This window comes from Aythya ferina (assembly GCF_964211825.1).
Source record: "Aythya ferina genome assembly, chromosome: 14".
NCBI lineage: Eukaryota > Metazoa > Chordata > Aves > Anseriformes > Anatidae > Aythya > Aythya ferina.
The window spans coordinates 18469813-18497544 of record NC_140312.1 but is presented as its reverse complement, the minus strand read 5'-3'; the positions used below and the strand labels follow the sequence as shown (position 1 = coordinate 18497544).

Genomic DNA, 27732 nt, shown 5'->3' with positions numbered 1-27732 from the left:
AATTAAAAGAAAATCTCAGATCTAACTTTTGAGCCAATTTTAAGTAAGCACTGGCTTATACAGCTGGCATAATAAAATTAAATGAATGTTTAAAACTCAAAAACTCAAAACCAACTACATGCTTCATAGATTTGCTATTACGGACAATTCAAGAGCATATTGATGATTCTGTTAAGGTTGTTTTAACATAAGATGGAAGCTGTGAGTCAGAAGTGGCATATTTAAAACAGAATTATGTATTTTCTCTTTAAAGATCCATGAGATCTGTATCAATTAAGACCATGTTAAAATACAGAAATGCTGATTTACAAAGCCCCATCCATAACTTATATTCACCTTTCTCATTAAAGCTCACATTTATATCTTACTTAAAAAGGTGAGAGAAAATTCAAGTACATATTCTGGGTTTTGGCTACAGAAGTAGAAGTATTGGCATGCAGTTTCACCTGTTACAGATGAGATATCCTTTATCTGTCTTTATCAAAGAAGCTACCTACACAGCTATTTACACCAGCACACAGCCATTTACACCAGCATTGTCTCCAACCTAAATATATATATATATATATACACACACACACACACACACGTTTGTTGTCTCTTCTCAGTTTTGAGTTTGCAAGATGCACCAATACATGTCTAACTGAATATTATCATCAAACATATACTAAGACTCCAGAAGCAAGACTTGTTTCAACACACCCCTGTGTAAGCCACTGCTTACAGGCTGATATTAGCTGCAGCCATTGCAAAGGAGCCCTTCTGTCCCCAGCAGCTGACAAAACCTCATGTAATTTATGGAAACCAAATCCCCAGTTCCACAGCCATAAGCTTGCCTTACAGTCTGCCCCTCCTTAAACTGGTAACAAAATAAACAAATTTATATACACACACACTGGAATGTCAATCTCAACACATTCAACTCTAGCCATACAACATACCTTAGATAATTACTCGCACTGACACTTGCATAAAACCAAGCAAAAAATATACATATATAAAAAAAAAAAAGAAAAAAAGAAATCCACGTTGGTATGTCTATGAAAGATATAATGAATGGTTCCAGAATCTCCAGCCACAAATGTTAATCAAGATTTAAAAAAACATGCATTTCAAGGTAGGAAGTCTCTTTCTCCCAGAAAAATCCATATGATATAACTATCTCACACAAAACCAAAGCAGTATTTTCGTGATTTGTCCCCATCAGATATAAAGTTATTTTTCAATTTGTGGAAAACAGTCTGACTTCAAGCTTGGGAAAGCAGTCTGTCATTTACCATCTGACCTATGAAACAATATTTATGTACAATAATTTATGTATTGACAATGCATTAATAGTATTAACCTATAAATCTTTGATTTAATATTCAGCTCCCAATTACCTACTACAATGAAATGCAGATATTGGATAATCCCTTTATTCCAGAATTCAGGCTACCAGAAGATAGCTCCTTCCCATTCAAGTTCTCATTTAAAAGAAGAAAAAAAAAGTAAACAAATTAAAATCTTTGTCCTAACTGCAACAAATGCACGTATTTAGGATGTACAACTCCTGCTGCACATTTCTGAGTCCAAACTCTCACATACTTCTCCACATGCTAGTTTCTATTATCCACAGCCTGAAGGACTCACTGATATTCTCTCCCCATTGAGTTTAGTTATCCAATTTTCAAAACATGACCATGTTTGACATTCTTTTCTTTTTTTTTTCTCCCTGATAACCAAAACACATAAACAAAAGTTAATTTCTCCCTAATTTCAGTGATTAACCCCCGTCATATTTCACAAGTATGTCCAGATCTTTTCTGTGTCTAGCAACCATTCTACAGCTAGACACAAAGGTGAAACACAAATATCAATATTCATCCGCACTGGAAGCTATAATGACAAATCAGTGCAGTTAATGTGTATCAGCTTTCAGAATAGATGCAAAAATAGCTCAACTAGAAATAGGTGAATCATTAAGCAAAGCAAAGGCTCAGGTACAGAGCAAAACAAACAAAACAGTTTGAACATGAGTCCTTACAGCTCCCCACAGACTCAAAGGGAATTTATAAAAAGCTTGCCCTGGACTGGATTCACATACATGCATAGATCCACATCCAGAGATGCCCTTAGCCAAACAAAGCCTTTCCTATTCATCATGACACAAGAGCAAAAACTGGACCGAGAAGAACCTCACAGTAGCAGCTAGCCCTTCTCTTTCTCCCAAAGTAGGATCAACTGTACCTCTGACCTTCGGTAACAAAATAAGGGTGGTCCTTGAAGAACAAAATACATGATCAATATCAACATTTCTGTATTTGTTCTGCTAAAAGTTTTGGCTAATATTTGACCTGAATATTACTGAATATTTGACCTGCTGTGCTTTCAACATGTTGCATCCTGCAGTTCCCAATACTAAGTTTCAAAGTGGTAGAAGTAGACACAAGCCCCACACCAGCCAAACAACTCAGTGACATGTTTGCTTTTGACACATTTTGTACTTGAGGAGTAAACATTTCTCAAGTACAGAAGCCTCCAAAATGATTTTCAGGAGTCAAACAGCAGTTTTACCACTGAGTCACAAACAGCCGCTAGCATACAGGGATTCATTTCTAAAATGGAAAAGACACAGCACAGTATAGTCAGGAAAAAAAAAAAAAAAAGGCAAAAGAGTTGTGCTATCTTCTTAGATATAAACTGAGAAAATTTCCAATATTAATCTCCTAATGCCTACAGAGTTAAAAAGGCTGTGTATATTGCAGTCAACATATTCTTTAACTATAACAACACAATATCCAGTTACTTTTGAGTTAACCCAAAAGATGTAATTAAAGTCACATGCAATATGAAACACTACCTTACAAAAACAAATTTTCCATGTGAAACAATTATACCAAAACTCTTTTCTATACAAGAAATAATTTTGAATGAAATCTCTCATTTTGATCTTTCCTGAATGACTGCTGCCTTTATGCTATTGCAAAACTGTTACCTAGTCAGAATATAACGGTAGCATAAATGCCTCTCTCTAAAATGTCAAATGACATACAAAATGTTCATACATCATTCTGTTCTCAAAAAGTCAATCCAATTATGAAGTTAATCAAAATTAAAATATATGCTTAAGTCTTTTCATTACCAGCAACCTTAACTATGATGATTTTATGATTTGGTACAGAAAAGGTTTTTGTTTTGTTTTTGTTTGTTTTGTTTTTTAACTCAGAAGTCTAACTGGATGCCAGAAAGATATAGGTGTAAACTGATGTCTTCCATTTATCAATGGTGGAAGTTTGGCGCTGGCAGGAACCACAGGAGCCTCCTAATGCTGCCTCACCAAAGCATTTAGTTATAGCACATTACAGACGCAATCCATTGAGCAAAGAACTTCCTTCCTACACCTAGAGTCTCCAGCTTTTAAAAATCCTTAAACCAAATCTATGCGCAAAGTGTAACGACTTTCTGGCCAAAAATAACTACCAAGTACTATCATTCATTTCAAAAGAACACCTATCACACGGTAATAATTTTGAAAACTAGTACCCTGTTCACATTCACGCAATGTCTGAGAAAATACAGGAGCCACATTTCATTGTATTTCAAGTCTTCAAAGTACTCACAAACCTGTGAAAACAGTCAGAAATAGCATCAGTGGAAAAATCAGCATCAGATATGAACATTTTAAAATTCAAAACAAGTCTCGTGTGGGACTTGAGCTCACACAAGAACACTGTAAAGCCTATGCATAAATCTGGATATTTCTAATGTTTTGAATGCAGCCAGTTCACTAGAATTATGGATTTGTCTGTAAGTGGTCACTTGTGTCACATAATAGTAGATCAATGAAAGCTGTACTCATTCCTAGGCTAACAAGACCAATTATAGTTAAGGGTCTCCTGGCATTTCCATTACAAATCTATTTTCAGGGACTTGTATATCAGCTATAATAATATACTTCTGACTGAAACTTAATCTGAACCTATGCTTAACTCAATAAACATTCCTACACCTTTGAAAAGGCTTCTTTCAAAACTGGAAATAAAGCAAGCAATTTTTCCATCTACTCCTGTCATTAAGTATTTTATCCTGAGCAACATAAGGAGGCATATGCTATTAGATATAAATATTACATATGTAAATTTTATTAGGGATGGAATTACTAAAAGCATCTCATCTTGCAATCTTGCAAAGTGTCAGTGGAAAAAAAGCAACAGGACAGCAGAACTGCTTGAATGTTCACATATACTTAAGGAAGATTTCAAACTGAATAAAAGGCATTCTTGGTCATTTCTGGACTTATATAAGTAGTGAAATGATGCAATTAGTTGTAAAATACAGCTTCTCATTTGTAAATATGACATGCATATTGCTTAATCACATTTCCCTCTTCTCTGTATGTTATCTGAAAGAATAAATCACTTCATAATAAGGAATAATAAAAGAGTTATGTTCCTCAATTATTTAATTTAGAAACTCAATCTAATGAACCTTCAAACTAATTTTATTTTACTTAAATTGTATGACTCCTTCAGTGTATATCTTGTCAAACACGGATTAACATTGTTACTCTAGTGCCCTGAAGGGATCCCACATAGGTCATCAATTCTTGAAAGAGGAGAACAATTCCATAATGCTCAACAAATTCCTTTGGAGCTGCAGGGTCTGTTAACTCCAATATATTTTATAAAAGAAACATAAATATGGACTCAAAAAATGGATCATAATGACCTCTGGACTTTTGGGTAATAATTGTTATGCAAATGACAACACATATCGACTCTTTCAAAACCACAATGAATTGAACTTACCTCACTACTTTTGTTAAATGGATGCAATAGAAGCATGCATATAAGAAGTTTTTAAAGACCTATAGAGAAAACAAATCTGAGCACCAGTTTTACACAGTTGAGCATAATGGATCTCTGTTCCAACTATTAAAAAACAATTTAGAATTCCAATAAAAAATCATTTGCAGTAGAAATTTGGACCAGATTTTCAAAATGGCTCTACACTCATAGAAGTGAGTAGTTTTTTTAAGAGGCTTCAGTACCTTGTTCGCATACTTAAGTATTTTTTTTTTTAAGTTTGTAATTCTCACTGAGAAAAATTGCCTTCAGTTACTTAAAAGCAATAGGAACTTCTGGCTGCTTCATTTAGGTACACAATGGAAGAAGTTGGATAATAAATACTTTTAAACATTGTTAGCCATGTGACTTCAGTTCTCAGACATCCCCAAAATTATGGAATATGTATTTCAAATTATATATGAAAATCCACAAGTGTTGCTGTAAACCCATTTCAGATGAGAAGGGGTTCAGCACAACCTTTACCTAACTCTATGCCTTCAGCCCAATATTTTTCCAAAGGTCATATCTAAACTAAACACCACACAAACATGCACCACACTACATTTAGGGCATATAAAGGGACCTTTGCACTGTGTTAATCCAAAACAACTTTTAAAGAAAATTCTCTATGATGACTCACCTCTGGAAAAGTTTCCATTAACAAGTTTCCATTAACAAGTTTCTGCCAATTTGACTGCTTAGTTTACTAAGTCCTGAAGAGTTGTACTGTGCTTCTACTCAAGACAGAGCTTCTACTTCAGTAAATTCAGAAAATATAAATATATATATATAAAATGAAAAAAATAGATAAAGCTAATATGCTCAAGTCACGTCTAACACAATAGCAAGTCAAGGCTACTGTCATTCAAAACAAACATTTCCAGTGACGGAGTAGAAGGTAAAGAATGTGACAGCCTTCCATGGGTTAACTTGTGACAAAGACCTCTGCTCTTGGCTCTCTGCAATCTAAATGCTTCCACTCACAATCATCAAAAGCTAATAAACTATCTAGAATAGGGGTTCACTGCACCCAGGCTACTATGCAGCAAATAATTCAAAATTAATGGCAACAGAAATGTAGCATACAAAAGCAAAAATCAGGAGAGTCAAATGTGAAGGTAAATTTTGTTTTTTAATCCATTTTCAGAGTCACTTAGTTAATGGAGATGACTATTCATTAAAGTAGAAAAGAAAGAACTAACAGCACCGAGAGCAAAGACTGAAATGAGGACTTTCCATTTCAAGCAGCTGGTTCTGAAAACACATACATTAGGGTAATTTAATATACTACCCCATCCAAGCCCAAACTTTTTACAATTTCCACTGATTTTGCTACAGACAAACCACCAGAGTGTCACATCCTCCACAACAGTGCTCACTGGAGGTGCAACACACATCTCTCAGAAGGGTTGCTTTTCTTTCCCCTGCATAGCTAAATTCTTTTTCCTCTGGGCCTAAGAAGTGAATGCATTTGTTAGTATTTACAGAATAAAAATTAATAGGATTTAAACTTGATATGAAAAAAGCTGCTCAGGATAATAGTCCCTGCATTCTTTAAGTCTGGGGGAATAGGAAGACCACTGACTCAAAACGCTTCATCTAGACTGTAACAGCCTACGTTAAATATGATCTAAAAATACTACATTCAGTTGCACACATACCAACTTCCTGAATGTTAAGTGTCTTTTCATATTTAGCACATAAATTTTAATTTTGATTGGCAAGTATGTACATAACTGTTTGCAAAACTCATTCGAAAGGACACATGCAATAGATGTGATGCAAGTCTCAATCTTTGCACTGATTAGCTAATTTGAAAATACCTAGCCAGATAATTAATATGCAAAGATCTTTCTAGACAAAAACCTATGAAGTGAGAGCACCTACCTGTCTGAAGGCCAGGATATGAAGCAAGACTAACTATATATACCCATCATAGCACTATTTCTACAGGACTTGCATTATACTAGCCATTACAAGATAAATACCATTGCTGTCAAGAAATGTGAACAGGGTAGGCATCGTTGTAGAAGCACAGCAAAAATAATTACAATAAAGCACAAAGGCTGCTTCTGTCATGTTTATCTTTTCGTAAACCCATAGTATGCCTATACATTTAATGTAATTATGCATATTGCTTTATTTTTAAGTTACAGATTTTATCCATCCATAGTAGACAGTTTTTTTAGTACTAAGAACTCAAGATGTGACTGTTCCTGAAGCTCTTAACTCTAAAGACAGGCAATGTTATTTTTCATTTCTTTCAAAAAGACATTAAAAACAAAAACAAACAAACAAACAAAAAAAAAAAAAAAAAACAGACAAACAAACAAGAAATTATGGAAGAGCACCCTCTTTCTAAATGCAAGGACCAAATCCTGCTTACCAAATCCATACAAGCTCTTGCAAAGACCTATGGTATTAACCACTAGGAGCCTATGAGGGATTTGGCTTACTTTTAGAAAAAAATAAAAGAGTTATTACCATATAAGACGGTACTTAATGGTTGAATACTGAAAGCTGTAATATAAACTTTAAAGAGAGCTGCATGGGGTATGAGGAGAAAAAAGGGAGAGACAAAAAATAAGGATTTAGTTGTGGTATAGTGACAGACTTTAGAGTCACCAAGAAGCACAAATACAACTATGGGAATAGCTTAAAGTTGTAACAAGTTTATAAAGCACAAAATAAAATTTCTCATTCTACTACACAGCTCATCTATAAAGATTTTACGTGATTTTCAATAGAGAAGTTATGAAATAAACCAGCCCTGTACTAGGAACCAACAAAGTGCACTTTATGTTAATTCCCACTCTTTACCACCAACACACTGACCATAAAACATATTAAAAACAAATATGTTTTATTACATGGCAGGTGTCAAATTACTTAAATATCTATAGGACAAGGTTTACTAAAAACAATGCGGCATTAATTATTATTTTAATTGTAGAAATTATCTCCAAGTCAATCTCTTTAAATTACTGACAACCATGCCCTAGCCTGCAGAATACATCCAGAGCAATCACTTTGAAAAATCAACAGTAGGAAATCTTCTTGGTTCATTGGTGCTGATTAAAGTTTTCCACTACTGTAGCACACAAAGAACAATTTACTTATATTGACCTTAAAAAGAAACAGAACAAAAATTATGTCATGCTTCTAGGAGAAATAAAATAAAATAAAATAAAATAAAATAAAAATCCCCATTACAGTTTTCAACAAAAATAAAAAATCTTGTCTTAGCTTAAGTGCTGTAGTTGCTTAGATATAAGTCAAACTGCTTTGTACAAAATTAAAGAGTGGTAATTGTCCCCTATACATGCCACCAAGACTAGGACAGCTGATTAATTTCTTCTATTAGAGAAGATGAAAAGAAGGAGGAAAAAAGAAAACACACACTAAGAAAAAAAAAAAAAAGCCAAAAAAACACCAGCACCAGCCTCTTATTGATACCAGTAGTGTCGCTGGCCCCTCACTGCCTTCAAATAAGAAGGTAAATAACATACTTTCAGAAAATAAATAAATAAATAAATAAATAATGGATAATGCCTACAGGATCAATAGCTATAAGTAATTTGCTTCTCATCTCTGCACAATAAAAATTCATGCTTGGGTCTACTGAGACTCCATAGGGGAACTCACCAAAAAACAACAGGGAAGTATACTGCTGTAACAACACGGGGTGCTTACCAGGAGCTACTTTTTTAAAAACAAACTAGACGAGGATACAAAAACATGGGTTTGACTGGACAGATGACTCCAAATAGGATATCTATATAGCCATTTTTTCCACTTCTCAGTTAAAAGTTGCATGAGCCTGAACCTACAACTACCATGAGTTCTGACAGCGCTAAAGAAAAGTTTCCACCTGTGAAACAAAGAAAAAAAGAGCAAATATACAAACTCTCAGTCTCCAAGGCTGGGAAGACCTCAAAAAAAAAAAAATCCACATGAAGTTCAGCTAGGCAGGAATTTATACCATCATAACAAGATTTCGCCAAGCACAAGATAAACCGAGGAGTCAGTATTTAGCTCTGAAATCTCTAAGCAGAAGCTATGACATATAAAGTAAGTACACTGTGGAATTAAAATGCCTTTCACTCCCTTGTTGAAATTCTTATAAAAATATATTTCCAGACACTGTTCAAAGAAGACACCTAATGATAGTATTTATGATACTAGTATATAATGTATCATGTATATAAATATATATTAATTGCTTCTGAGCTGACTTATAAAAGTAGTTTCCAACATGCTACATAAGTGTGTATGTTCTAAAGAAGTAATTTCAGACTGTGACTATGTGTATTCTAGCAAAACCAGTATGAAAACTTCAATCCATAGGTGGTGTACCATAGGAATATAGGCTTTGGTCCCCAAGGATAAACATTAAAAAATAACTCCCACGTTCAAATAAATGTTTACATATCTTAAAGCTAAAAAAGAAAACTGCATGAATTAGAGACATAGTACGAGAGATGCTAAATGGAAATCCATATTAATGTATTTTACTACAGTTGGAGAGGAAAGGTCTTCTGATGCCTTCCCAGACAATAATCGAAGAAACAGATAAAGCAGGCCTTTCAGTTAAAAATAAATAAATAAATAAATAAATAAATCCGTTCCTAAGATAGACATCACCTACTTTGCATTCACAGAAGTCTTTGTAGATAATTCAACACAGGCCAGCTGTGTATGAGCACAGTAATTTGGCAAAATAATTTGGCAAGAGCCAAACTCAAACTGTCTGCCAAGAAACGCTATTTTATGCGAAGAAGCATATACATCTACAATACAGAAGATATAATAAAAACAACCATCTCTAGCAGTGGGAAGCATTTAAGATTAGCAAAGCAACACCTAACCAATATTTCTAATATTTTCCTTTCTATGTATTTCAAATTCTACTGTACATGATCCATAGAGAGTACAATGTGCACAACTACAATGGATCAACGAAAGAGGATACTGCTGACAGAAAACATTTCCTCACTTTCCTCCATACCAGTGTACATAGGGCACTCTTCTCTGTTTTGCTATTTTCTTTGTCACTCCCTCCAATTTTATTTACCTGACCTTTATCCATGTTTTACACTGAGTTTTCTGGTTTGGAACAGCTCCATGCTACTTCCTTTCCAGTTAACCCCTATTTCTTTTTATATCACAAGCTGTCTCTTCCTTTTTCACACATAAGGATAAATACTGCTACTTGAGAGGGAGCAAGACAGCTCCTGTTGTTTTCACAATATGTCTGTTGAGTTCTGTTAATGAAAACACCTCAAGGAAGCATGAAATATTTTAAGAAAACCAGTAGTGGGCCTCTGTAATGAAAAGCAACCAAAAGCCAAACATCTATCAGCACAATACAGCTGTGTCTGTTTTTTGCTGGACTGAGATTATTCAGATCTCTGAGTATTGTGCTTACTACTGGTATATCCTGACTACAGAATTCAAAACATGATACAAAAAGCATTTAATTTTTAGAGCTCTAAAGTTATTAGGCTTGCTCTGTAAAACTTGGCATATACTAATACGTAAATCTCACCCTGTTAGATGACGATCACTTTCTGCAGCTCCCACTCAATGGGTTATGCACTCAATCAATCCAAATGGCTCCCACTAAGACAAACCAGTCTATTGTGTCTATTTAACTCCATGTACACATCCTAAATCTGTGCCAAAATCTGTAAAATGGTAGGCAACCAAATACTTTAAGTTAAATAAAAACTGTTCAGATTCTTCTCCACAAACCCTCAATGCGAAGAGTTGTAATTAATTAAATATACAAATCATTACTTAAAAACATTTATATTTACTGGGTAAAATATATATATATATATATATAAAACCATGGAACATCTCTGCCTCTTTTCAAGACATCCTGTACTAGATTCACAAAATAGCTGTAGACCAAGGGAAGAGGAAGATGGGAGGGGAAGGGCTGATTTTGACCTATTTAACACAGAGTAAGCCAAGACATTGAAAAGCACCACATAACCAACATTACCCACAGAAATATTCACGTCTTATCTAGATGGATCAAACGTACAACATATTTGCAATCTTCAGCTGCTTCTGAAAAAAGTTATTTCAGTACTACCTAATGAACCTGCACCATTTTCTTCCAGCAATTTACGAGGGAACTGTTTGGAGAGAATTGAAGAAAATGAAGATGAAGGACTGTCTTGATCACTGTGTTGTCAACTGGCCTGCCCAACAGTTAAATATGGAGATGAAGATAGGGAAAATATGGCATCCCAGCTGGCATTTATTATTAAAAAACCAAACAAACCAAACAAACAAACAAAACTTAAGCTCCCTAGAGGTATTGTTTTTACAATATATGTTTATTATGAAGGAAAATAAAGCTAAGAAGAAACAATCAAGTAAAGTAACAAACACCTGGAAAGTCTCTTGAGAATATGGCATTAGACTCACTGAAATATATATAATCTTACATAAAATCAAAATAATTAACATAGGAAAATATTTTCAGTTTAAATAGCTTTCATACCTCTCCATGTTGGTTTTCTATAATCACCTGAATAAGATAAACTTAAAGAAAATCTACAGTGTAACCAGCCTAAAGCATATACTCAACAAGTGCACGGCCTGGTCCAAAGAGGTGAGTGGAGTTAGCCATAGTCTCTACTGTACTGCATAGAATCATTACCTGATGTATATTATTTTCTCACAGAATGCAAGGACTGAGTATGAATAGCCATGACACCTGCTGACAGCCAAATATGCCTGAAGCTCTTACTTTTCTCATGTTTATTCAGTGTGTTCTGAATTATGTTCAAAAGTACCAGTACTTTAAAAATATTTTTATAAAGTAAGATAAATGCCAGTTCAAGTTTCTGTCTACAAAAGGTTAAACAAGCAAACAGCTTACAGATTTAACTCTATTGGATACAATAAGACTTTGGAATGCAACTGTAAAACCTGTTACACTGTGAGCTGATCATAATGAGAAATATTCAGCAGCTCTATAAGAACTCAAAGTCTAAAAGCATCCCTAGCATACATTTAATTTCTGTAACAGTTGTTCTAAATTCTCCTGTTCAACAAAGTAAAAGCTTTATGGTATTTCATGATACTGAAGACAAGCCTTCTGCCTGCAGAGCAGACACCAAATGTGACAGGACTGGAATTGAAATGCAAGGCTGGTAATTTTAAAGTAAGTTAACATTAGAATTAACAGAAATGAGCTCAAGCCAAGTAACAGTCATTGTTTAGTCTAACCTCAAAGCAAAAATTTGATATCATTAATACATGACCCCAGACAACGGTTTGCATTTATCTTAAGTCAATGGTGTTTACCATGACTACACAGTGAGCAACAGCAAGCCCATTGCTCAGAAAACAGGTCCATAGATCCAAAAGATTATTTCCATGTGTGTGTCTCTCTCGCATTATTTCAAAAGGTTTTGTATCTAGAAATTACAGCTAGTATTCAATGGTATTCCTTTTGGTTTCTACCAAAATCAAGGCCAAATTCTGGTGACTTTGCAATGAACAAGTTAAGGTCTTGTATGCCAAGTGTTTTGTTCTCTGCTTGAATGCCTCTCTTCCCATTTACTTCAGGCCTATCAGGATATATTAATATTTGTGTACAGTTCATTGCTAAATGAACTGTTACATGTTACATTTAAGCAGATTAAGAAAATAATCATGGTTCAGAATCTCTTCTGAAGCTGTAAAATGAAAGAAAAAAGCTGGAAAATTAATGGCTGTTTTTAAGAAGCAGGTATCATCTTCAGGTAATTTAAGACTTTTGTCTAAAGTGTGACAAAATGAACTATACATGACCCCCCAGCAGTTCTACAGACAGTCTGGAAAAACTTCTATCAAAGGTCAACATTTCATTATAGAGACATAACAAATAACAAACTGACTTCAGAATACTAAAAATAATATGCAGTTGTATAGTCAGTCTACGAGCAGCGTATCACAGTACTGCAATATGCTATCACCTTTAAATGAAGACCAAATTTCTGGAAGTCACTGAAACATTCTCTCTTTATCTAAACAAGAAAATATTTTGCACTACCTTTCACTTTAGAAGGGGTGAGATGTAACACGGTCCTAGCAGACTGCAGTTCCATCAAGAAAACCCTCATCATACCCACACTACTCCTAGCAGCCTAGGAAGTAAGTATGTTCATCTCTCTCCTTTCCAGACTAGTTTTAATGAAAACTCTTTTCATTAGGCAACTTTTTTTTCTTTGCTCTTAAAGCTCTGGAAGGGAGAATCCTAAACACTAAAACAGGTCCTATATTAACAGTTTAGTGTAAACAAAGTTTAGAAGTCCATGATAGCCCCTTACTTCACAAGTGGTGTTGCTCAAGGTGAGATTATTCAGCATTTTCCTGGCATCTTGAAAGAGCAGCATCAAGTTTTCTGTCACTGAGACCTCACAACACAGCTACCACTAAGGTCATCCACAGATTAGGCCCAGGGCTATAGCTTACGTTATGGAAAAACTCCTGTACATCACAGAATGCCCCCAGTTTGAGAACAAATGCTGTCAACACTTCTGAAAACACAAACATGCCACTAAGGCATTAAACAAATTTTTTCAGTAGAATAATCACATTAATACAACTGATAAATTTCAAAATATTATTTCCAAATGCATCATTACAATTGCAGCAGTATCCCTAAAATCCCATTTCTGTTTAGAAAGATGGTTCTTTACAACTAGTTCAAAATAACGGAAAGGTTCTTTCAAACAAAGTTATAGAAGTAGTAACAAACGTTACACAAAAACACATTTATTTTGTACCAGTTGCTGCTACCATGCTTCAGCATCTTCTTGTCTTTTGGGTGTAAACCCGCAAGAGTCTAAGGCCAAGTTTTATCCTTAAAGTGTTGAGATAACTTCAAAACTTGACCTCAAACATTTCCAAGTAATCAAAGTAAATGCTAGACAATTTTAGTCTAAAGCTTGAACAGCCTCTTCAGTAAGAAGAAGCTGAGACTTGTCTTATTTCATCTGCTCTTCTTTAGTTTCCCAGGTAATTAAAGTAAAACACACAAAGCATTGAGCAACTGTCCTACGAGCAACTTCAGCAGCTGAGCACAGATGGCTGAAACTATTCAGATAAGAGATAATCATCTTGAAAACTAAACACATAAACTTCTTTCACTCAGCCATGACCATGAATACAGCTCCAGGCAAAAAAAAATGGTGTTTTGGTTACACACAGAAGTAAAATCTGCCTTTTATTATTATTTGAAAGTGTTCTGGTCAGACAAAACAGCAAACTATTTGTAATGCTTAAATAAAAAGGGGGTGTTATACCTACAGATGGCAGCGGGGGGGCGGGAGCGGGGAGGTGTCGAGAAACAAAAGCAGAGGTCAGCTTTTTTTTTTTTTTCCTCGCCCGAAGGCGAGGAGGGAAGGCCGCGGAGGGCTGCGCGGGAGCGCGCCAAGGCGCGGGGATGGTGGCGGAGTGCGGCGGGGGCGCGCGGCCGGCAGGGGGCGCTCTTGGTCGCGGCAAGGCGCGGGCACAGCCCCGGGAGCTGCCGCAGCCGGGCCCGCCTCCCCCAGCCCCATAGGTGGGGGGGGGGCCATGGGGGGTTAAGAGGGTGGGGGGGTACACACACGACGCCCCCCTCCTGGAGCTCCGGAGGCCGCGGGCAGCGCTCCGCCTCGGAGGAGGAGGTGGGGGGATGCGAGAGCCCCCCCGCGGAAAGCAAGCAGCCCCCAGCCCCTAAGTACTCACCATATTGACTTCTGACACCATATCTATACTGGCAATGTCTATGTTCATGCCAACGGCCACGGGGGGACCTGCAAACCGATAAGATGGTCCGCAATGTGATCGCGAAGAACTTAACTCATTCTTACCAGAGTTACAACGGACTAAGGCACGGCAAAAAACGAAACGAGGATTACAAACACGAAGAAGAAAAAGCCAGGATGACAGCGAGGTGCGGTGTGTGTGCGCCCCCTCCTCTCCCCCACCCCCCCCGTGTCCTCCCTCCCCAGCCCCCCCAAGGAAAGCAGCCTGCCCCCATCCGCGGGGAGCGCCGGGTTCAGCTTTTATATAACGTGCACACGTGCGGGCAGCTGGGCTGCGTGGGGGGGCCGGGGGGTACGTGGGGGGACCCGAGGGGACGAGGGGGCTCCCCCCCTTCGCGCCCCGGCAAGCGCCACTCCGCCGCCGGCCGCCGCGCTCAGCCCGGGACGGGGCGGCCCCGGGGGCTGCGAGTGCCCGGCCCGGGGGGGGAGGAGGGAACACAGCCCCCAGTGGCCCCCTCCGAAAGGGCTAAATGGCTGGAGAAAGCAAATAGTGGGAAGGGGGAGCGCACAGGGGGTTAAATGCCGTTTGGGTAGCAGCGAGCAGCGCAGCTTGTACTCAAAAATAGTAACCGCGGTGACAGGCACGTTAGGCTCTGAGGAGCCAACGTTGGGTAAACTTGAGGGGTTTGCATCTCGAGAAAGCCAGTTAAACGCGGACTGAATCACAGGTTAATTAATTGTCAGCTCACACACACAATGAGGGACCAGTTCTAAATGTGCAAGACGTGTAAATGATCGCGTTAAGAACGCCCTATGCTAAGAAAATCGAGTACCAATTGGCTTAACTTTGGATCAGCTTTAGAAAATGGCATCGCACACGCTCCAGAGCAACAGCATCCACAGCACGCTTCAAAACCATGCACACGAAGGTACAGCAGCCCGGATATGTAACGTCTCCTAGTCAAAAACTGTCAAATTACCTCCAAAATCTGGCCTCAAGCGAATGTCATAGCCCTTCAGCAGTCTATCCACGGTCTCTTTTACCAGTGACATATTACTAGGGTCATTGACACTAAAGAAAAAGAGAATAATCATACATCATTTCTTATTTCTCAGACCCCAGCCGTACATTCCCCTTAGCAGTAACATGCAGAGCAATTCAAAGTAAAGCAAAAGAGATACGTTCATCACTTACCTCTGGGCGCAGACCACGGCGATTATTAAAGGGAAGGACCAAATCCCAAAGTAACCCTTCTTCCGGACTCTCAGCATCCCTTTAGCTTTTGATATGATTTAGGTTTTCAGTGAAGAGAAGAAGAGATCCAACTTATTCTGGCCAGTGCAGTAATTCTAATGTGAGGCGCATGCGCACGGCGTACCACAACATCAAAAGGAGCAGTGGTTGCTGCTGGAGATGGAGCAAATTTCCTTGAAAAAAAAATTAAAGGGGAAGAAGGAAATGCATTATAAAAAAAAAAAAAAAAAAAAAGTCATGCACAGGAGGCTCGAGTATATTTTTGTTGTCCTTTTTGTTAGCAGCGAATATAAATCCCAGCAAGCAGCGAAGTTTTGGGAGTTGTGCAGGGCACAGCGCCTTTGTAACCCAGTTTAAAGGGGGGTGGGGGCTGGACGGGCTGGGATTTGACACGGAGTGGGGAAAGGTTAGAAAAGGGAATGCACCGGATACGTACGGTGCCAGGGGCAGGTGGGCAGCCTAACTTTTCGTCCCTGGAAAGACCCGCCTGAAGAGCTGCGAGGTGCGGACAAAGGAGACGGAGCTTGCAACGGGGGCGGGCGGAGGGGGGGGAGGAGAGATAGGCGCCTACAGGATTTCTCACGAAAAAAAAGTGAGGAAAAAAAAAAAAAAAAAGCAAGCGATGACGAATAGTGTATTGTAAAAGGGGATTAGGCTATTTCCTGCCTTACTGTGCTGCCAGGCTCTGGTCCTGGGGCAGAGGCACTGGGGCGGGAGAGGGGCTACAGCAGCCGCCGCCAGCTCCCCCCGATCCCTCAGTGCCGCCCGCCCGGCCCCGCTCCCCCCGACTGGCTCGACCAGCGCAGTCTCCGTACCTCAGCCCGTGGTTAACCCCGGGATGCGAGGTCCTCAGGTAGAGAGAAGCCTAACCGGGGAAGGGGAAAAAACAACGCCCCGAAAGGGAATCAAGCGTTCGGTGGGCACAGAGACCTGGTGCAGGTTCGCAAGCCAGCCCTCTTACCTTCGTGGCTGAGCCACCCGAGCCCTCCAAATGCAGCGTGTGATCCAATTAATGCCTCAGAAGAAACCAGAGACGAGTAGAAAGCTGATTTGGGGATGCTCTGAGTGACATTTAAATTCTGAGCAGAAAAGGAGAGACAGAAGAGAGAGAGGTGAAAAAGAAAAAAAGTACCACTCAAAACGAACCAAAAAAAAAAAAAAAAACCCACAATTAAAAAAAAAGAAAAAAAAAAAAAAGAAAACAACAGCGGATTTCAAGGATTCCTCGCCAATCTGCCTTGTGCTCACAGCACCTTTTACACCACCTCCTCCTCCTCCTGCTGCTGCTGCTACCGCTGCCCAGAGCCGCCCGGCGCTGCCGGAGCGATCGACGTTGGGCGTGCACACGGCCGGGCCGGGCCCGGGACCACCGGGGGCGTCAATTACCAAAAGAAATATTTAACTAGCTGCAGGAGGAGGGAAGAGAAGGGGGAAAAAATGCAGCGGGGGGAGGGACGAGGGTGAGGTGAGGTGAGGGAGCTCCGGAGAGCCGCTATGCCCCAAACCCAACGCGGTCCCGCACGCCCTGTGCCCGGCCCGACGGCCACGCGTGGGGGTGGGGGGGCTGCCCTAAGAGGAAGAAGAAGAAGAGGAGGAGGAGGAGGTGTCCCTCGAAGGACGGACTGGTTGCAGAGGCGGTGGGACGCCGTCTCCCCTGGGGGAACCACAGGGAACCGAAGCCGGCGCGGCGAAGAGCCGGCGGACCCCAGCAGCAGGCGGCCATTTCGCGCAGCCCGGCGCCTGGCGCGCCGGGCCCCGCAGCACTCCCCTGCTGCCGAGCCGGGACGCTCGGAGAGCTCACCGGGATCCACCGGAGCCGTGGGGAGTCTAGGGGAGCCGCTCCCCCGGCCCGGCCAACGGCAGAGGCGCAGGTGCCACAGGCACGAAGGAGCCGTGTCCCCCCCTCCCCGACACTGCCTTAAAGCCCCACCTTGCATCGCCGAGAGCAAGTGTCGGGTCGGTTTTCTGCTTGCAGGGGAAAAGGGAGCTTCCTTAGGGCTGCTGGGAGGGAGGGGGGATTCACTAGGGCATTCTCACTTTCCTCTCCCATTTGAAAACCATGACAATTACAGAAGGAGAAAGTACTTTTCCAAATGAAACAGACAAGACCTGCTGTGTGTGCGTGTGTGCGCGGGCTAAATATAAAAATTCCCCTGAATGTATTTAAATAGAGCCCAACTGCAAGGGACTAAGCACGAACGGGTGCGCGGTTGCCCGAGGCAGGAGCCGCCCCCGGCACCGCTGCCTCACGGAGCCGCCCCCGGCCGCCGCTGGAGGTTTCTGCTCTCACGGTGCTGGGCTGCTTCGCTCAATCCTCCTGAAATACAGCCCCGAAGGAAGATGGTGGATACCCCATGCTGTGAATCAGGTTGCTTTATGTGCATAACAGGCATTTTTTCCCCTTCTGCAATCATACGGCAGGACGGAGGGCTCAAGGTAAAGCACGTTGGTCCCGCACTGTGAAACTCACCCTCGGGTGCTAACGTGGGACCGCATCTAATGCTGCTCATCCCTCAACTGGTTCCAAGCCTCAGCTATTAATTGCCTTTACACCACAGAATTGGTGCGTTCACCGTGTCTGAACGTGAAGCAGCTTCAAACAAGATCCTGAGAGCTGGCAATAGTCAGTGCTAGAGCGACAGGACTTGTAGATCTTAACATAACATCGGGGCTAGAAAAGAACCGTCTTTCCCTAGAAGTGCTAGCCTAGGGCACACACTGAATTCGAGAATTCGATGTATCCAGCATGTTCCTCATGCATGCACGGATACCGAGGGAATCTTTGTTCTGCCCCCGTGCAGGGAAACCTGCTTCAGGCTGGCTGCTCCAATAAAGAGGCACGGCCCATCCCTCAGCCAAATGCAGTGCATATGGATATAATGGTGCACTCCATGTGGAAGAGAGAGTGTATATATATATATATATATATATATATATATTTATTTTTAAGTTTGAAGCTTCTGTTGAGCCACGCTTGGGATGCTCTCCATATTTTATGATTTTGACTTGATGTGAACAGCCCCCTGTCTATACCAGTAACATATCCTACCACCATGCCAGTCCTTGTGTGATAGAGATATCATCTGAAGTATTGACACAGAATACAAAGTCATACAATACTCTACTTTTTGAAAACTGTTTAATGATTTGCTATACGCTTTTGACAGTACCACTTTTTGTCTGACCATGAGTTCTGGTCTATCTCAAATTCAAAATTTCAAAATTAAAAATTTCTTAGCACCTTCATTATTAAAAGTTTTTCAGCACCCTCAGAATCTCCATCTTATTTTAAGCAACTCGTCAAATAAATGGTTTCCTCTTTCTTACTTGTGTCTGTGTGTTTGTTTGAAAAGGGAAGGAAATGACTGTAATGAACAACAGTATTGGCAAGATGCAGAACCATTTGTTTAACATATTTAGGGATTGCTATCTAAGATTTGGGCTGTCTTACAATGGAGAAACAACCCGGTTCCTGGTTGGATATGATAATTACTTTTAGCTCTAAAATTATTACGAGATTACGAATACTACAGAGATAACAGAGAAACCAAAAATTTGGATGCCAATTGCAGATCATTGTGATTCTTAGCTTTCATCTTTGAAGAGTGCAAAAGAATACCCAAATAACATTAAAACATGCTAAAGTAGTCTGCTATCCTTGTTGGCCATTGTGTGACACTGTATAAGAAATGGGCTATAGGCAATGTCATATTTTGTTTGTCTTGTCAACCCTTGACTGTAGCAATATATTCCTGTCACCACGAGCAATATCCCAGGCCATGTACCAAGAACTGCACTGAAGTGATTTTAAAATACTTTGCTGTAAATGTATAGATTTTGCAAAATATACTTTCAGATGGGATAAGAATTTCCAGAGAGGTTCTCAAGTGAGCCAGTCACTCCAGCCCTGAGACAAAAAAGCTGCTGATTTATGCCAGCCCAGGAACTGCATCTCCGTACCATGAGTAATATGAACAACCCCTCTTTAAAAAGGGGTAAAACCCCACTTTAGAAGAAATCCTTTCACTGCATCTCAACAGGTAGGTATGCATACCGTTCTTTGGAAGTAATGTTTCCCAAGTTCTTGAGCATTCGGTAAGATGCAGTAATACTGGAAATACTCTGTTGAGAGTTGTTTCCATCTATAAAATTTTATTCAATATTTTTCAGCTGAATCCTTGTAATAATTTACTTTGATGCATTTTCTATTTCCAACTTCTGTGAAGTTATAGATGCAAGTAAAATCAAACAGACAAGCCCAGTAAAATTCTCCCGAACAAAGTTTGAATGTACTCCCACCTTGGTTTCACTTGTCCTTTTAGGTGGTCAGATCATGTCAGCATCCATGCACCATACACCATCCTATTTGCAATCAGCCCATCAGTATAGAGATTGACATTACAACACATGCACAGAAAAAAATGATTCATGGAGATGCACCTTGATTTTACTCTTCACGACCAATGGAATTTGGTTTTGTGTAGTGAAAATCATCTGGGATTTCCAGATTGCAATAAGCTTTGAATACTGTATACCTAGAAATCTCCAAACTCCAAAGTGGTAAAGCAACCAAAGACAATAGTGCCAATTTTGGCCCTTAAAAACAGGTGAAATCATCAGTACTGTACAGAAACTGAGTGTGATAAATAGCTTAGGAAATAAGTATCACTTGATACAGTGAGAATTCCATTTAATTGTAAGAGGAAAGCAAACGAGAAGGGCAAGTAACAGTCTCTATTTGGTTTACATCTTTACGTAGGACTTCATTTAATGGGGTTCAGATTTGTTCATTCTGTGACTCATTGCATGGTGTCCCCACAGGGTTAAAGACATTACAGATAAGAATTTAACCCAGCTCATGACCCAGATAGTTATTTGATTCAGAAAATGCTGTTATATCTTTTAATAAAAATATAGCCTCTTATTTTTTGTATAGCCTGGGATCAATACACCTTACATGTATATAGAAGAAAGTCTTTTAATGTGAAATCAAAGTACAGATTCAAAAATGGAAGTAAAAGGTTGTGTGAGAAGCACAAGTGCTTTGATTTAAGGCAATTGTCAGCAACTCAGTGGGGACTGGAGTGAAATACAAAATGTGCAGCACCTGGAATTATGATGGAATGAAGTCTACAGTCCTCATATGAGGCACCACAAAAAGCCCCATTTCCTTCAAAGTGGAGGAATAAATTAGTTTAACAGTTACACAGGCAATTTTTGAATTCCTCAGTTTTGGTTACATTGGCATTTATATAGCTAGGAAATATCTACAGCATACACATCCTTTGACAAGAAGGCAGAGCAGGGCATAAGGGATGACTGCATAGGGTAAGGATAGTAAAACATTTGAAAGGCCACACAGAATGCAGACCAAGATTATGTCACTCTGTGAGTAAATCTCCTCCACTCTCTTCTCGTAAGATTCAGCCCTGAAAGCAGATTGCAGAAACCTGTTATTAAATTAATGGAGTGGCATTTGTCTGCATCAGTTGAGTGCAGGATTTGGTCTTCATTTCTAAGCTCTCTTGGACAGAGTTGACTTCAGAATTTGTTGTTGTTGTTGAATAATCCATTCCAGAATATTGTTAAAAACAACATCTGAGGGTTCTAGAGCTTTTAGGTTAGAAGCTTTTGCTGAAAAATTAAAACTTTTTTATTTTCAAAGCCATTTAAGCTTTTAAAACCAATTTAGGGTCTGGTTAAAAAAAAAAAAAAAAAAAAAAAAAAAAAAAAAAAAAAGTATGCAGGTTTTAAGCCTAAATAGAGATCTACATATTTCCAGATGGATTCTTCCCCATTATGGCCATCACCTTGACCAGTTAAGGGGATGACACTAGAAAAAAAAAAAAAAAAAAAAAAGGCAAGATCTGAGACAGGAAAAGCAGTGAAGTGGAAGAGAAAAAAAGAATAGTAGAGGCAATGATTATGCTCAACACAGTAAAATATAAAGAAAGGAGAGCCATTTATTTAAAAGGGAGGCCAGGGGAAGAAAAAAAACACCTGCTCATTTAAAGTAACATTTAAAATGTGAAACAGTACTTCTATCTCAGAAATCAAGCACAGCTCTTACACGAGTTCTTTATTCTCTTGACAAAGGGAGACTACTGAAGTGATCATTGAGACTCCTGAGCTCTGTGATATCAACTACCAAATATGTTTTGATCCAGATTGAGACTTAAAAATATATTTTATTTTCCTGTAAATAAGGAAACTTCATAGGAGACTTTTAATCTAATTTGCCATTTGTAGTTGTAAGAGATTTCACATTAAAAATGTCTTAATAAATGTAAACAAAACCCAAAGAAACCAACTGTGACCAGAATATGACAGCCAAAACATAATCATTGGATCAATTTTAAAAATGCAAAATATTTCACATGTTTAATTAAAAAGATAATTGTATTATTTGATAAATTTTCCAACTCAAACAAGATCCTTATATCATCTGGTAAACAATCATTCTGGCTGAAAACAAACAGAAAAACAGATAAACTTAGTGACAGAGTTCAAAGAGAAGTATTATCAATGAACATAAGCAATACTTTAACTGCTCTTCAAGCATTTTCTTTCTTTAAGAAAACTAGGAGAGTACAGGTTTGTATCTGACTGTACAATGGATTATAGCTGTCCTTTTACTGGTGTGCTAGAAAGGGAGATGAATTTGCCATCTGCGAACACACAGAGCTATTACTTTCAGCCGTCTCTGAGAACAAATGGAGAATACACAGTGCTCCTTATCGTCTTGCACCTTCTTGCATTCCCACCCCAAATGACTCAAGCCAATATTCTTCCTTCCCCTCTACCTTAAAACCTTGGCTAGTCCTAGAGTAGAGCATATGTCCTAAAGTGTTTCAGTAATCATAAATACATGGTTTGCAGCACATTTTGCCCTACTGGTGTTTTCTAACTTTGTGCATACAGGACAAATGTATTATGGAATCACTACTTGGTGTACAAGTGATCTGCCCCTATTTGCAGATTCTGGAAGACAGAAGTTTCAAAGATGTTTCTGTTCAGCAGAAAAAGAACAGAATAGTTTGCTGAATTGATTTGAGAGTATTTTACAGAGCTATATCGCTTTTCTACAGAAACGGCATTATTACTTAAATGGTATACCATGGAAACGGACTTAAGGCCAGTCAAGATGGCAATGTGCCTGGCCAGCAAATGCAAATACACTATTTTGACTTGTCAGAAAGAACATTTTAAGATGCAACTTATGTGTACATATCTAAAGCAGTGCAAATTACTTAAAACCAGATGAGTGAATGAATCTGAAAAATAGAAGCTGAAAACAGAAAATAAAATTAATTTAGTGTGGATTACACAGGTGCTGCAAACATGTCCTAGCAAAATAACATGGGAAAACAATTCAAAAGACCAATACAAAACAAAGCAAAAACAAAACAAACAAACCAAAAACAATCCACAAGCAAACAAAACCACAACAAAAAAAAATGTAGAATAATCCTTCTCAAGAAGCCATACACTGAACAAAACTTAGTGATACCATCCGTATTTATCACTTTGCATCCAAGGATCTGTCTAAAATATTTTAATGTTTCTGTGGGTATTACCATTCACGCTCTTCTCCCACCCCATTTTGTGCTCATACTTGGTAACTTACAAACATCTATGATCTGAAGGAGGTCTCATTAATGCAAATGAGTTACTTTCTATCATATTATGCCAAATCTACAAATGAGATAGATGAATCTCATGCTGGCTAAGTGCCCAGGCAACTTCCTACTGAAATTAACAGTAAAAATCTACATTCAGCTCAGGAGTAGCAACATCAAGACCCATCTTACAAAGCACCAAATGGCAGAAAACTGGAAGAGTGCCCAAGAGCCCTGGTTATCCAATCTTCCTACCTATATGGTCTACACCACATTTTCAGGGAAATTAAAAGGAAATAAGTTGCAAATTTTTTCTAACAAGGTACTAGATAGAAATGAAGTCATCCTCATATTCTTATGCTTTTTGAGGCTTGATTAAGTAATACTAATCACAGTATTGACTTTGTTAATTTACTCTCACAGGTGAAAAGAGGCAGCTGAGTAATACCTATACTTGATGTTACACAGCAAAGTAAGTACTGCTCTACATTTAAATAATGTTCATGTCTTAAAATGTCAATTTTTGACATCCTACACCAATGTAAATCAGGAATAATTCCACAAATTTCACATCATTATAAAACAAAACAAAACACAAACGAAGTTGAATGCAGAATAAGACCTCCTCTGTATAGTGCAATAATTATTCATCTTTATGTATTTAGCTTAACTTTGGTTACAGCTAGCTGTTTAGCTCACTATGAAAAGCCAAGCATGCTTTTCGTAATTTACACAACAAAGCCTGACAATCTCACTCTGTATACATGAAAATCTTGTATGTTGAGCACATCCCAGAGTTCAGGTAAGTCCAGAAAGAGAGAGACCTATCTTTCAAATACATTTTCATTTCTGTAGTTACAGTCTGTAAATACTGGTCATTTGTATCACCATAAGGAATCAAGACACATTTGAACATATCAAGAAATGAAGCACAAAAGACCAACTACAAAAAGCTATAAAAGGAAGAGTCCCATTTTTTTTTTTTTTCTTGTTTTGAGTTTGACCAGCTTCTGCTTCCTTGCATTAGTCCCTATTGTGACCTTTTACACTAAATAAAAGATAGAGTTAGCATGGTCACAACCTGTTGTTGAGGTTACAGATGAGAGTTCTCTTTACAGGGCAAGACTGATGTATGTTGCTGTCATATGCACTTGGCATTTTTTTCTGAACCTATCAATTTTCAGATGATGTTGTATGAGTCCGTAGCCCCACAGGGGAACTTGCCACATGCACAGAAAGTATAACCATTATTCCACATATAATTCTGCATGAATAGTGCTTTTTAAGGTTATTACAATATAATTTTGTATTTCTACATAATATATTTTTTCTTTTAAAATATAACACCTCTAAAATAAAAGTGATTATTTCACCATTCAGTCTTTGACTTTGTTTTGAGGAAAAAACAGAACAACTTTCTATTTCCTTTTATTTCATCACCTTCAAATACTTTTATGTATTTGCAGGAATGAACTTATCTCTTGGAAGAATGCAAACACTCCAAGCATCATTATGTTTTGAATATTCTCATTAGTAATCCTGCCTTTCTTTTCAGGAAAAGGATTTTTAAGTTCTCATTCCTATGGCCTATACCAGAAGAGGAAAACGGTGAACAGTATGAAAAATCCTTTCAAAAATACAATAGAAAAATAAATACATAAATAACAATTTGCAATGAGAAACCTTAAGGTAAGCTTCAGAGTTTTTTTGAGAGAAGGTTTACACTTTTGAAACAAGACAAGATACATTTTTCAGTCAGTGCTAAAGACACATATATAAACATATCTATAAAGAAAATTGTGTTGTAACAATTGGAATATATATATAGTGTGTTTCCATTACATATCTAAGTTAGATATGCATATAACCTGAATCCTGAAAGGAAAAATGCAAAATGCAAGTCAAATATTGTTTATTAATATTACCTTTGGCTCTTATTTGCTTAAAACTAATGATGATGACTCTACTGATGACTATACATCCAATACACCATTAAAGTATTTTGAAGTCCACAGTGATGTTATGTTGTCTTTTTTCACTGCACTGAATCATCAGTATCAATGTGACAAGAGGCATCCTGCCTGTCCCCTCCACCCAAAAACTCCTGACTCTTCTCCACTAGATAGGCACTGGGTCACTACACAAAGCTTCTGATTCTGTGTACCTGATGGATAAATCTTATACTAGAGTGGTGTATCCTGAGCCAATTTAGCAATATTTCTAAATAGGTTTTGTTCTGTTCTAGTTCAGATGTCAGAACCTAGGATCATGCACATGCTACTACAAGAGACAGGTTATAAGAGCACCCCTACAGCTGAAAGCATTTGCTGGTCTTCAGAACAAGTAGGATGATCTATAACAAAGTCTGCTAGGAAAATATCGTACCAAATATAAATTAGTTGCATGTCACATCACAACATAAATTGGAAAGACAATTTTGAAAGTAATAAACAATTGCATCTTAGAACAGCACCTTCTGAAGCATACAGGAGAATAGGCTATTCTTGACTTTGCTCTAAGTAACTTCCTGAAATAATTCATGTAAATAAGTATGGTTGAAGTAGTATGGAGTAAATATAATTTAATTAAACTTGACATGTTTTGTGAGATCAAACTAAAAGATAATATTGTGACGTTGAAACTCAGGACCCAGTTACTTTTCAAATGAGTAAACTACAGCAGTTATGAAGACAATGAAAAAAATTCAATGGAAGCTAAAATCTGTAGGAATCAGCCTGGACACTCTCCTGTTAAACATTTAGTGAGTATATCTGAAAATGTTTGTATAGCAAAGTAACACTTTTTCTGAATGGAACTATCAAAGTTAAGGCAGGAAGATTCTAAACAATGGCTGGCTAGAAGGTTGCAATTCAAATATGATTGCCAAAAATAGGAAGAACAAATTAAGGTTAAAAAAAAAAAACCTTTGGAATCTTTGCAGAATGCATGTGGGAAGCAAGTACCCATGTAAATCTTTAAGTGAGACATCTTTTGTTTTGTTTTTCATTTAGTTCTTTAGATACAGTGAATAGGAAATATGCATATCCATATATATATTACATGTATTGTTTAGCTTGGAGAAAAGAAGATTCAAAATTGTACTTTACAACTACCTTAAAGGAGGTTGTCAGGTGGTGGGGATCGGGCTCTTCTCCCAAACATCAAGTGATAAAATGAGGGGAAATAGCTTGAAGCTACACCAGGGGAGGTTTAGGTTGTATATTAGGATAAATTTCTTTACAGAAAGAGTTTGGAATTGTCTGCTCAGGAAGTGGTTGAGTCACTATCCCTGGAGGTCTTGCAGAAATTTGTAGACATAGAACTTAGTAGCATGGTTTGGTGGTGGACTTCAGTACTAGGTTAAAGGTTGGACTAGATGATCTTAGAGGTCTTTACCAACCTGAATAATTCTATCATTCCATATAAGAGAGAAAGAGAAGCACTCCCAAAGAAAGAAATAATAAGTATAAGAGCAGTGAATGAAACAGCGATCAGATTTTTATGTGAATAATATGACTTAAATAGTTTTGAAAGAACTGAAGACTGCAGTAGCAAGCACTATCAGACAACCTATGAAAGTCAGAGTTAAAAATTTTTATGTGCATACACGAGACTAAGTTTTGAATGAATTCTGTTTCTCTAACTGATGAGCACTTTTCACAACTCTTGACAAATTAAAGATAAAGTGAAAAACTGGTAGATAGTATTTTTAGGCCTTTTAAGAGTAAAAAAAAAAATCAGGTTACAGCTGAACATACATAGTATGCTATGTGGATTCTAATTAAGGACTCATAAGTATGCCAATATTATAGTAATTTTTTTACACTAAGAATACTAAGATAAATATAAAATAACATGCCACTTCAAAGTAACTCTGTTAGTCAGATGAAGCATATGCGACTTTCCCAAGAACACAGGAGGTGTCCCTATGCAGGGCATGCAGGATGGAACTAGGCAATATCTAAGGTCCCTTCGAACTCGCACCATTCCACAATTCTATGAACAGGAAGGCAAAACTAGAAAGGGGAACACCCATTCTCTGCTATGAATGCTGGACTATAATTCACATATAATCATAGGATTAGACTGCAACAAGATGCCAAATCAGATGCATCACATGGCTTCATACCTCCCTCTTAAGTCCTGTTATTGACCACTGAAGCAGGTAGACCACTATCCTATTGTACTTATTCTATTCAGAACTTAGGATAAGTCTTTGCTTGAATCTTTCATGTCTAGATGCAGTATGCAGAGAATTTATACTGTTTTTAATT

The 27732-nt window shown here is 38.3% G+C and overlaps 1 protein-coding gene across 8 annotated transcripts in view; it reads right to left on the bottom strand.

Annotated features, from left to right (window-relative positions):
• Positions 1-27732, bottom strand: part of GABRB2 (gamma-aminobutyric acid type A receptor subunit beta2) — a 190135-nt gene that overhangs the window by 151979 nt on the left and 10424 nt on the right. Inside the window, exons 1-5 of one of the 8 annotated variants that reach the window (XM_084535313.1) lie at positions 17770-18509; positions 16801-16918; positions 15780-16012; positions 15565-15656; positions 14565-14632 (exon numbers count right to left, since the gene is read on the bottom strand). In XM_084535313.1, coding sequence (XP_084391439.1) covers positions 14565-14632; positions 15565-15656; positions 15780-15856 — 237 coding nt within the window. In that variant the 5' untranslated portion in view covers positions 15857-16012; positions 16801-16918; positions 17770-18509. The other 7 variants (XM_084535315.1, XM_084535316.1, XM_084535312.1 and 4 more) reach the window with 7 other exon arrangements.